The sequence below is a fragment of the Urocampus carinirostris genome, chromosome 8 (assembly GCF_059441175.1).
Source record: "Urocampus carinirostris isolate Australia breed hairy pipefish chromosome 8, RoL_Ucar_1.0, whole genome shotgun sequence".
Classification (NCBI taxonomy): domain Eukaryota; kingdom Metazoa; phylum Chordata; class Actinopteri; order Syngnathiformes; family Syngnathidae; genus Urocampus; species Urocampus carinirostris.
Genome location: NC_142356.1, coordinates 32896105 through 32908214, shown reverse-complemented (window position 1 = coordinate 32908214; position 12110 = coordinate 32896105). Strand labels below are relative to the sequence as shown.

At 42.4% G+C, this 12110-nt stretch overlaps 1 protein-coding gene across 1 annotated transcript; it reads left to right on the top strand.

Moving 5' to 3' along the window:
• The first annotated feature begins 382 nt into the window (after positions 1 to 382).
• Positions 383 to 2827, top strand: LOC148361681 (keratin, type I cytoskeletal 13-like). Its single transcript, XM_088342427.1, has 8 exons — positions 383 to 900; positions 1048 to 1130; positions 1210 to 1366; positions 1441 to 1602; positions 1667 to 1792; positions 2124 to 2344; positions 2431 to 2444; positions 2534 to 2827. The coding sequence occupies exons 1-8, from the start codon at positions 457 to 459 to the stop codon at positions 2581 to 2583; spliced, it is 1257 nt and encodes a 418-aa protein (XP_088198553.1). The 5' UTR covers positions 383 to 456; the 3' UTR covers positions 2584 to 2827.
• Positions 2828 to 12110: the final 9283 nt, after the last annotated feature.

Here is a 12110-nt window from a genome sequence, read left to right as displayed (position 1 = left end):
CTGTTTTAAATGCACTTGCTGAGTGAGTGATGTCAGTCAGAAAATTAAAACAGCAAGTGACTCACATTTGCATGAAAATATTTAAACACGTACAAATGATAGTAAAGTAGCACGTAATTAGAAATTCTGATAGTGAAACTCACAGGGTTTAGAAGAACCCTTACTCGCACAAAGATACCAGCTATACCACGCACACACACTTGCGCATTCCAAAATCCTGCCCTCATAGGGGGAAAGTGAAAAACCCCATCGGTCCTTAAAGGAAAACAAACGGTGGTTATGTCAAGCCAAAGTTGATCGGTACAGCAGAGCTCCCTCCTTCTTTTTCCTCCTCCCCCCAGCCGGACCCGCCCTGGGGCCAGCACTATATCAGAAGCCTGCTCGCCGCTATCCAACTCCACTCCTGCTTCACGCGGCTCAACTCATCTAGTCTCCTCTCTCCAACGACTCTCAGCCATGCAGTCCAGCTACAGTATCTCTGGTGGGCCCGTCATGATGAGCAGGCAGAGCTACAGCTACTCATCCCGAGGGGCGCCCAAGGCTCACAGCATGTCCGGGCTGAGCCTCAGAGGTCCTCGCATCTCCTCCGCTACCATGCACAGCGTGTCATCCGGGTACGGCGGCGGGTACGGCAGCGGGTACGGTGGCGGCTTTGGTGCCGGAGGAGCCACATTCGACCTGGCAGGCGCCTTGGACCAGAATACCATCCAGCTGAATGAGAAGGCCACTATGCAGAACCTGAACGACCGTCTGGCCACCTACCTGGACAAGGTGCGCTCTCTCGAGGCTGCCAACGCCAAGCTGGAGAAGCAGATCAGAGAGTACTATGAGCAGAAGGGGCCTGCAGCTGAGAGGGACTACAGCAACTACTGGGCCATTATCAATGACCTGAAAGATAAGGTGAGCTGGACCATGCAAGATGCTTGCATAACTGTTAATCTTTGCCATGATAGGCCGATGCGGGTTTGGAAATGTTATACTGAGCACACACCTTTTTGAGGTCATACTAACTGACTAAATCCTCAAATTGCATTGCATCCATTTCAGATCATGGCCGCCACCATTGGCAACGCCAACATCCTTCTCCAGATTGACAACTCCAAACTGGCTGCAGATGACTTCAGAACCAAGTAAGTACAACCCGTATTGGAGCAAGGACACAAACCATAAAACATGGAATCCATTCCGTTCTTTGTCAAAACCTGGCAGGTATGAGCACGAGCTAATGATGCGGCAGTCCGTGGAGGCCGACATCGCCAACCTGCGCCGCCTCCTCGACCAAACCACCCTGACTAAAGCCGACCTGGAGATGCAGATAGAAGGCCTGCAAGATGAGCTGGCGTACCTGAAGAAGAACCACGCAGAGGTACCAGGAACTCTGCATGCGTGACTTATGCATGATCACCCAAACAGAAAGTTTAGCGTTTGACATCTGCTTAGGAATTGGCAGCGATGCGATCGCAGCTGACTGGCACAGTCAATGTGGAGGTGGATGCCGCACCTCAGCAGGACCTCAACAAAATCTTGGAGGAGATCCGCGCTCAGTATGAGGCCATTACAGATAAACACCGCCGCGACCAGGAGGCATGGTTTAATGAGAAGGTAAATGGTGTGTAAAAATCCAAACTACTCAGAATCAGAATGAGAGCTTTATATCTTTCCACAGTCAACTGCATTATCCAAGGAGGTGACGATCAGCACAGAGACCATTCAGACGTCTAAGACAGAAATCGGAGACCTCAGACGTACATTGCAAGGCCTGGAAATCGAGCTGCAGTCTCAAATCAGCATGGTGAGAGATGAAAGCCAGACGGGCCCTCTCGCAATCTCGCCTTATATGAACAAGATTCCTGGATGCCTCCCTTTTCCAAGGGAAATGGAGAAAGTGATAAAGGGTGCAGAAGGAGGGCTTTACTGAAGAATGTAGTTGGAGTGGTAGAGGGGGGGGCTAGTGAAAAAAAACTTGCTGTCAGGTCAGATTCTGGTAGACACTAAAGAGATTTAAGTGAAGGGAAGGAATGCAGATCATGATGTTCTTGTAAGCCAATGGGTCACTAAACTTTAAGACAACCAAGTCTTAAAAAATAGACGTAGTGTGTGACACTTGCTTTTTTCATCTACAGAAAGGGGCGTTGGAGAACACGTTGACGGAGACAGAAGCCCGTTACAGTGCCATGCTCGCAAGCTTCCAGAACACAATCAACATGCTAGAGGGCGACCTAGCCAATGTGCGTGCCAGCATTGAGCAGCAGGGCCAGGAATACCGGATGCTGCTGGACATCAAGACCAGGCTGGAGCAGGAGATCGCAACCTACAGGAGCTTGCTGGACTCAGAGGACTCCAGGTAGATGGAAGCAAACATAGTTGAAGAGCACATAGCTGTTGAACAGTGCATTCATTGTTCCTTTCTTCTTTCTCTTCCTGCTTAAGGCCGGTTGGTTCAGGTAAGTGCTGCCTTATGCCATGTGCAATTACCTAACCACTTGGAAACTTGAAACACCGTCATTAATGCATTTTCCTGTTTTCTTCACAGGGAGCTCCAAGACCACAGTCACAACCACCACTGTGCGCACTTCCAGCTAAAAGGCCAAAAAGTCCAGCTGGCAAGACAAAACGCTCTTGCACACTCACACATACACAATCTGTAACATCTGATGAGTGACATTACATGAAGAAGTACCTGACTGAAAAGATGAATGTTGAGGCCGTGCACAAGATCACCAAGGAGACGAAAGGCTGCGTTGAAGTAGATGAAACTGAAGGAATGTCAATATGTGTGTGTTTGCATTTGCTGTCCCCCAACAAATAAACCTGCTGGCTACTACAAGTCGTCTTTTTTCAAACTGTATGACATCTTCTGTTTATGCTGTTTCTCATAACAACCAGTTTCCAATGAGGGAGGTGGGATATGGGATAGTGGAAATGTTTGTTACGTGGGGGCAGTTTTGTCAGGAAATGTCTGAACAATAGTGAAACATATTGGTGTTAAACTTGGTGCCCTCAACATCCCTGAGCTGAAAACTCGAGAAATGAGTACACAACTGAGCAAATGACCCCTGGGAGGACGCACCCTAAGGGCTAATCTTTGTCCTGGAGATGGTTAACACTGTTTCATTACTTCCTGTTACCTAGTAACAAGAACACACACTGAAGTATAGACGGGGCGAATGGGAATGCAAACGGTGACAAACTGGACAAAGACAGACGCTGTTAAAAACTGGTGTCAGTCTGCACTTTGGACCTGTTTATGATACTGTGTGTACACCAATGAAAAAGTGGAGAAAGAGTCGAGCTTTTCCCCTTTGACTTGAATGATCACTTGTGACATAATCTAATCTGTTAGCATGAAAAACTAACAAGAAAATTAGGCAAGATTTCCAAGTGACCTCACTTAGAAGCACGAAGCACAGTTGAACAGTAAAAACTGCACAGCCCCTATGAGGAGTGTGCATTTCTCAAACAATGGCGTAATGTTTGTTTTGCGATTACACAGTGGGTGGGAGAGCAAAATCCCAACCCCCACTGGGAAGCATTACGGGCCCATATTTGGAGCAAGCTGCAGCACCTCGTTGCTTTACACTGTTTATGTAAAAGAGTTCCCAACAAAGCTCTCGTTTTGGTGAGCCAAAGCCAGTGTCAAAATATTTCCTTACATAAACAATGAGTGCAGCTGTAGCACCAGTAGACAAGAAAAAAGGTTAATTGCACAGAAATCACCAGTATGGAAATCACAGCTCTTAGTAAAACTGGTTTCTTTATTGGTGAGCTGCTGTCAATCATTTACCTAAAGGATTACAGGAATTTCTTTATGTACTCTTCATACTAAGTTTCAATTTCATGATACCGGTAACATCTGCCATTTTTTCTCCAATGCCATAGTATTTGTTGGCACAATATCTGTTCCAGGTTTCTGCACATGCTCATTAAAACTAAAACTAAAGAAAACAACAATATTTTCTGGACAATAATGTTCTTAGAAACCTTTGATGACAAACTTCCATGCAGTAGATTTCACTCCTGGTTAGACATGTTGATACATATAAACGACAATCTGTGACATGCATTTACAAAAAAATGAATAAAATGATATTTTGCATCCACATGTGTTGTTTTCTGTAAAACAAAAGTTTCTTCTACATTGCAAATTAGTGTCCTACTTCCCACACTGAAAACCGCTATCATCTTACTTAACACCGCAGACTAGCATTGACTTGTTAATAGTCAGGCATCATTTCCTTCTAATCTACACAAATGAGAAGCTTCTTCCATAGAAAAACTAGCCTTTTCTTTAATACCCTAAGGGGGGATCCCTAAGGGGTTGCTTTGAGCTCTGGGTTTAAGCCCCTGGGCCAGTTTTCTGGGGAGTGCTTCTGCCATAGGTGGAGATGGCAGGCCCTGGTACTGCTGAGGCCGGTGGTTATCGCTGTCTGTTCATCTCACTCTCATTAGTCTTTTAGTTTCCGGATATGGACACATATCTCGGTGAAACTCTGACACTAGTGAAGGAACATGGACTGGCAAACCTTAGGAAAACCTCATGGATGTCAGACCCCACCACCCGAGACCCTTAAATTGCTATTATCTTTCTTCTTTTTTCTTTTTTTAGATCACTAAGTAGATGGAGATGGAATCTTGAAGTATCTAGTCAAGTAATTGGACCGACACCTGGGCCTGAAACATGCCGTCATCTAGAACCTGCAGCATATTACTGGACTTTTTGCATAATCTAATTTATCACTTACATTTATTTTTTATGTTGATCGGTATTGTCTGTTGATGCCCTCGCAACATAGAGGTCTGTGCAGTGCTTTGAGACATTTTTTGATTAAGGGCTATACAGATAAAGAGACTTTACTTAATTCTCTTTTTCTCTTTTTTTGCTTTCCCTTTTCCATTGTCCCTTTCTCTGCAGAAAGCTGACAAAAAAACAAAAGAGAAGCAAAAGCTTGTGGTTTGGTCACTTTGAGTCCCCGTACTTTGTTTTCTTCCTTGCGCTTTGTAGCATTCGTTTTTGGTAGCACAACACAATACAGTGACATCCAGTGTTTAAATATTACACACTAACCCTTTAAAACAACAATAGGAGATGCTGAATAAAAGTGGTCTGGATGAAATGATATAAAGAAAAAAACAGGAAGCTTTGTCAATGGACTTTGTGCCTTGGCATGGCCGTGTGCCATCTAGAAGGCCTTGAGGAGAGCAAACACACTTGGGAAAGAATCAAAACCACACAAACCTTTAAAACAGAATAGTGTGTTTTTAGTTTTTAGTGTGTGTGTGTGTGTGTGTGTGTGTGTGTGTGTGTGTGTGTGTGTGTGTGTGTGTGTGTGTGTGTGTGTGTGTGTGTGTGTGTGTGTGTGTGTGTGTATACGTGCGCTGTATGGGGCAGCTTTGAATTTCATTGACACTTTGTGTAATGACTATACTGTAAAGGCGTTCTATTCCATTCTGTTCTATTCTATTCTATTCTATTTTAATCTATTCTAATTGTGTTTTTTGTCATTGATAACAATGTACTGAAGATTGTTTGCCACCAGATTAGATAGATAGATAGATAGATAGATAGATAGATAGATAGATAGATAGATAGATAGATAGATAGATAGATAGATAGATAGATAGATAGATAGATAGATAGATAGATAGATAGATAGATAGATAGATAGATAGATAGATAGATACTTTATTCATCCCCAAAGGGAAATTCACATTTCCAGCAGCATCCCTTCGCTGAGAACAGTACAATAATAAAGCCAAAAGAATACAATATACAAATACCCAGTGTGACGTGCAAATGCCCACTGTAGCGTGTTATATAGAATAACTAAATAGTGCTACACAGAATACATATTGCAGTAAGATTCGGTAATATCCAATGTAGGTGGTGTGGTTTAATGTGGGCCTTTACTCTGCCAGGTGGAGTTAAAGAGCCTCATGGCATGAGGAAGAAAAGATCTCTTCAGTCTGTCCATAGTACAAGACAGTGACAGCAGTCTGTCGCTGAAACTGCTCTTCTGTCTGGAGATAATGCTGTGTAGTGGATGCGATGGAATGTCCATGATTGATCGCAGCTTTTTCAGTGCCCGTCTCTCAGCTACTGTTGTTAGGCTGTCTAGCTCTTTGCCCACAACAGAGCTCGCTTTCCTAGCCAGTTTATTGAGACGAGAGGCATCCTTCTTCTTGACGCTGCCTCCCCAACACGCTGCCGCATAGAAGAGGGCGCTTGCCCCTACTGTCTCATAGAATATTTTCAGGAGCTTTTTGCAGATGTTGAAGGAGGCCAGCCTTCTGGGGAAGTAAAGTCGGCTTTGCCCTTTCCTACATAGAGCTTCTGTGTTGGCAGTCCAGTCCAGTTTGTTGTCCAGCTGCACACCCAGGTATTTGTGGGTCTGGACAAATTCTACACATTCTCCCTTGATGGTTACAGGAACCGGGTGAGTTCTGGTTCTCCTAAAGTCCACCACCATCTCTCTGGTCTTGGTGGTGTTTAGGTGCAGGTGGTTTGCGTCACTCCATCGGACAAAGTCCTGAATCAATTTCCTGTACTCTTCCTCCTGCCCGTTTTTGATACATCCCACGATCGCAGTGTCGTCGGCAAACTTTTGCACATGGCAGGACTCAGAGTTGTACTTAAAGTCCGATGTATATAGAGTGAATAGGAACGGAGAGAGCACGGTCCCCTGCGGAGATCCTGTGCTGCTAACCACAGTGTCCGATGTACAGCCCCCCTGTGTCAGGTAGTCAGTAATCCATTCTACAAGGTGTGAGCTAACTCCCATCTCTGTCAGTTTCCTACTCAGTAGCAGAGGCTGTATGGTATTGAAGGCACTGGAGAAGTCCAAAAATGTAATCCTCACAGCCCCCTTCGCCCTATCCAGGTGAGAGAGGGATCGGTGTAACATGTATACTATAGCATCCTCCACTCCCACCTTCTCCTGGTAAGCAAATTGCAGTGGGTCGATGGCGTGACGGACCTGTAGCCTCAGGTGGTGCAGCAGCAGCCGCTCCATGGTCTTCATCACATGTGATGTCAGGGCGACCGGCCTGAAGTCGTTGAGTTCCTCAGGTCTTGATTTCTTTGGGACTGGGATGATGCAGGATGTTTTCCACAGCTGAGGGACCCTGCCCTGTTCAAGGCTCAGGTTGAAGATGCGCTGTAGAGGGTCTTCCAGCTCAGACGCACAGGCTTTCAGCAGTCGGGGGGATACTCCATCCGGACCAGCTGCCTTGCTGGTTCGTAGCCTTCTCAGCTCTCCACACACCTGGCACTCCAGGATAAACACACAATAAAGACGTAAACGAGAAAAATACGTCAAATTTCAAGATAAAGAGTAAAACAAATGCACAATGTAGTGCTTTTAGACTGGCCTAACATTTAACAACAGTTCAATGGAATAATGGTCGAACTGGATTTTTGTGATAAAATCCTAAGTCGGGTGTCGTGTTTATGTCTGCTTCAATTCGGACGAATCTCATTCTGAAACATTTTCACTAGTTTTTAGCTGACTCTTTTCTACCACGCATAAAATGCAAGCACATGCAGCAGCTCCACCACCTACCTGCGAAACCCCATCATGGAATTTTTCACAAATTCAAATCCATCTCTCATATAAGTGACATATTTAATTATGCATCATGGCTGCCAAAAGAGGAATGTATCAGGGTCATGGAGTATGGCGAAGTATGAACATTCTTCACATGCTAGCTGGACTGGACTCTGATTTGGGGCCATGATCAGGCTTTTCAATAGGAGTGGGCGATACTTGAAATATTGGTATCGATCCAATCCAACGAAAAGAGGGAAGTATCGATCGAATACTGATCCCATATCAATACCTTTTGTCTGAAAATGTCATGATCATTTAATATTTGACACCCCTTTGAGTTAGTTTATAATTGTGATAAACACAGCACATAGAATTAAGGCTAAAAATGTGTGTGTGTTTTTAAATATAAATGACAACAAACGAAATTTTATCATTCTAAAAAAATATACTGTAAATTCATTCTTGGCTTTTGGCTCTCTGCTCCAAGAAAGATGCCACTTGTTGCCATAGTGACAACAGATGAACTGGTTTTTGTTCAGAATCCGTAACATGGTTACATTTTTGGTTGCAGTTGTTGCTCTCTTTGGAGTGAGATTTTTTTTATGTGTTCACGTAAATATGTGCGGCTGCCAGAGTAGCGAACCACCAAAAATGTGCTTTCTAGGTTTCTCTGTCATTTTCTTCTGGTAGGGGTAGGCAGATAGGTCTGCCTGTTTTTTCATTTGACCATTGCCCTCTCCTCTGCCTAGTAGGCAAGATGTAGCTGGCCAGCCATTGGACAGGTAGGGAAAAGGGTTAAAAGTGTGCCGATCAGTCATTCACTCAGGCATAGATTCAGAGAGTAAAAGAGGGCGCTGGGCAAGAGAGGGGTGCTCTATATGCGTAGAGAATATGTGCTTTAAGGAAATTAGTGGAGGAGCGATATATCGATCTCAGGACAATAATATTGATCCAATCCAAGTACCGTTTTTTTTTCTGAACTATAAGCGCACCAACAAAAAAGACTTCTTCTTGGCTCTCGGAGTCACAAGTAGATCGGCATTTTCAGAGCTGAGGCTCCGTGCAGGAACATAGGGGGAAACCAAATCTGAGAGATAGAAGGGTGCAAGTTGTATGTTAGTAAGAGAACCTTAAATTCACATATTAAGTGGACTGGGAGCCAGTGCAAGTTGGCCAATACAGGAGTAATATGGTCAAACTTTTTGCTCTTAGTCAAAAGTCTCGCTGCCGCATTCTGAACCAGCTGCAAACATTTGATGCTAGACACCAGGAGACCAGAAAGCAATACATTACAGTAATCAAGCTGAGAAATAATAAACGCGCCGTATTACAAGGCGCGTTGTCAGCTCCTGAAAAAAATGAAGGCTTTTAGGTGCGCCTCGTAGCGCAAAAAGTACGGTACTTACCTGATATCGATAATATCAATATTTGCATTGATCTGCCCACCCCACTTTTCAGGGTTGGCCATGCACATGCATGACTAAGTGCATTGATATCAGTATTAAAAAAAACATGAAATTGACGAGGCAATACAGGATTTTCGGCGGTTGGGAAGGAAACAAGTAGAGCAGGTAGAAAGTAACACACCCCTTTTAAACCTAGGAGTCGATGACAACCGACGGATCGTAATTGGGCAGGGTTGATAATGCTTCGACTACATTTCATGCACAATACATTCAATCTCTATCACAGGGTTTACACAAAGAAAGGCTTGCCACATGCACCTGTAAAAGCCTTCGCTGGGGTGAGACTATTTGTTCTGGAACGTATCCCAGTTTGAGCTGGGCGGGGGAACAACGCCGTAGTATGTATTTACAGGCTTTTGTTCGGATAAACCCGACTTGTAATTGCGGTGTGAAAAAAAACCAACAACGCTGTTTCGTAGAGGCAAGCAGGCACATTTTCCCTGCCACTCAAACTGCAACAGATTGTGATGTTGGATGAGTAATTTTCCAAATACTCTGACTAATACACATGCAACAAAAAAGGCTTTCATTGCACTGGCTACAGTAGACTCGGAGAGCAGCTTGGCAGCCAGAGAAAACAAGCCGAGCTCAGCCTACACCGTTTTTTGGGGGGTACCAACACGGTGATAATGTCTTGTTAAACATAATTTTGGGCGTTCCATGTGTTGCAAATCATTAGTTCTCAACCTATTTTTTAAAAGATAAAAGTGTGGGCGCCCCTCCATTTTTTCAATATTTTCCTTTATAAATCAATAGTAGCTTGGATCAGCAATTTCAGTTACCGCACTAAAATTTGCACCGGATTATGAGGCATGCCTCCCAAAATTTGTATTTTGTGAGTTTTTTTTTATTGTATAAGAAGCATAGAATAAAAATTACAGTAAAGGCTAGGGTTAATCATATAGGGATTTTCTAGCATTTGGAAAATCGTTAGTTTTGAAACAAATTGTTCTTTACTGCAATCAGTAAAGGAATTTGCCTCTAGGTGTTGCTTGTGCTCCACCATAAATATTTTTGATATGTTTTTCTCTGAAGGATGCTAGAATTTCCAACACTGATAAAAAATTTGATTACGTTAGTACTTTAAGTTCTTTGAGTGCAGATATCTGAGACCACCAGGATCAGATGATGGTGTTTGAAATTGCTAAGCCAAAGAAGTGAGAAATTTGCCCAATGTTCTCTATTTGAAAATGCCCCTTCAATCGACATAATTACGTACAGTGAGAACATTATTTCATCAAAACATAGCCTTGGAAGTTCTAATTATCTTCAAAACTTAATGTTATCAGATGTCAATATTGTTCATGGTGAATTAGTAGGACCGGGAACTGACGCAGTCGTTCCATCAATTCCAAAGTTCTGAGTTTCTTGAAACAAAAAATGTGGGAGTCAATTTTGTGCTGGGCTTATTTGCTATACACACATTATATAATAATGTACATAGTTTGAGCTGAGAAAAATGTAAACAACATTCTCTGTACTCTAATATACTTATCTGGTGCTGCGGCTAAGAATAGTGAGATAATGATAGAACCTCATGGCTTTCCATGAGCTGTCTGTATCTCTAGCTGGTTAGTGGATAGGATGTGGTGCTCTTTTGTGCAATTTGAGGTTGATTCTTGTTACATTAGGTATTATGCTATTGTGAACAACCACTTAGCCGCCTAGTGATTAGGATTCAACTAATCGATAATCGTACATATATGGAAACGCATTTTCAATTTTGTCCACATACAAAATGAGGCGCACCGGATTATAAAGCGCACGTTCAAAGTTTGGGCCAATTTGAGGTTTTTGGGTGTGCCTTATAGTCTGGAAAGTACGTTAATTATATCTTATAGAAAATAAACACAGTGATACTTGAGAAGTGAGATTATGTTTTTAGGATTTACAGTGAAAAATTCTCATAATTACTTGCCAAAAGTAGGCAGGTCCATGAATATGGACGCCCAACACAAAATTTAAATTGATATAGAGTGGATCCTCATTTTGCAGAAATAAGAGCCTCTAAACCACGAATTTCAAAGTCAAGACATGTGGGCCATATTTGGCCCGAGCCATTGTTCTCTACAGCCCATTAGATGATCTTGATTCATTATTGTGTACCAGTAATTGTGTATTTCTTCACATTACGCTAATTCTTCTTAAAAGAAAGAGTTGTAAGTGAATTGAGTGGGTTGGCGTTTGGACTGCATTTGAAGCAGGCCTCTTCTTACTTTCACGATTTTTATACCACACGAAATAATGGAAACAAAACAAAAAAACCCACCTTAAAAACATGTCTTTAAAAACGTTTCACTTTTTAAGGACACCTTAGACCAGGATTCTCAAACTTGCTAAAAAGGCTATTTGCAGTCCGTGGGAGGATAGTTTGAGACCCCTACCTCAATGTGAAAGTTTAAAGGGACAGTGGTATTATTTAGCGCCTCCTAGTGGTAAAAAAAATACTCATAGAAAACAGCAATATTATTTCAAAAATAATCCAAAATACACAGATATAAACTCATATAAACGTGCATTTTTAAATAATAATCGTTGCTCGAGAAACATGCATTTATCTTACATAACATGAGCTAATTGTCATCCATCTTGCTTTTACGGGTACCCAAAAAAATCTCAAAAAGTCTGGGCGAGAAAATGGAAGGTAGAATTGTGCATTTTGGTCACTGTGAATCTCCATAGTTTGTGTTCCTTCTTGCACTTGTTTTTGGTTGCAATACACGATACAGTGACATCGAGTGATCAAATAATTCACATCATCCCTTTAATGTAAGTAGAGCACATGGAAATTACGGATTAATTTATTGTTCACATTATTTTATTTAAAATTTCACGTTAATGATCAATGGGGTTTTAAGACCTATATTTGTGTAACAAATTTTATAAAAGATAATTGAGAACAGCGGAATGTTTAACCTGATGTTTCACCTGGGCCTTAGCTTTAGAGGCCCCCAAGTAAATTAGACAATCCACATAGACTTCAAAAATGTTACAGTTGAGTGAAATCTTCATCCTATGGCGATTTCTATATAAAACACGTTTGTCTTTGGTGCCTGTTTAAAATGAAAGATTACTGGCAAAGCCATTTATTTATTTA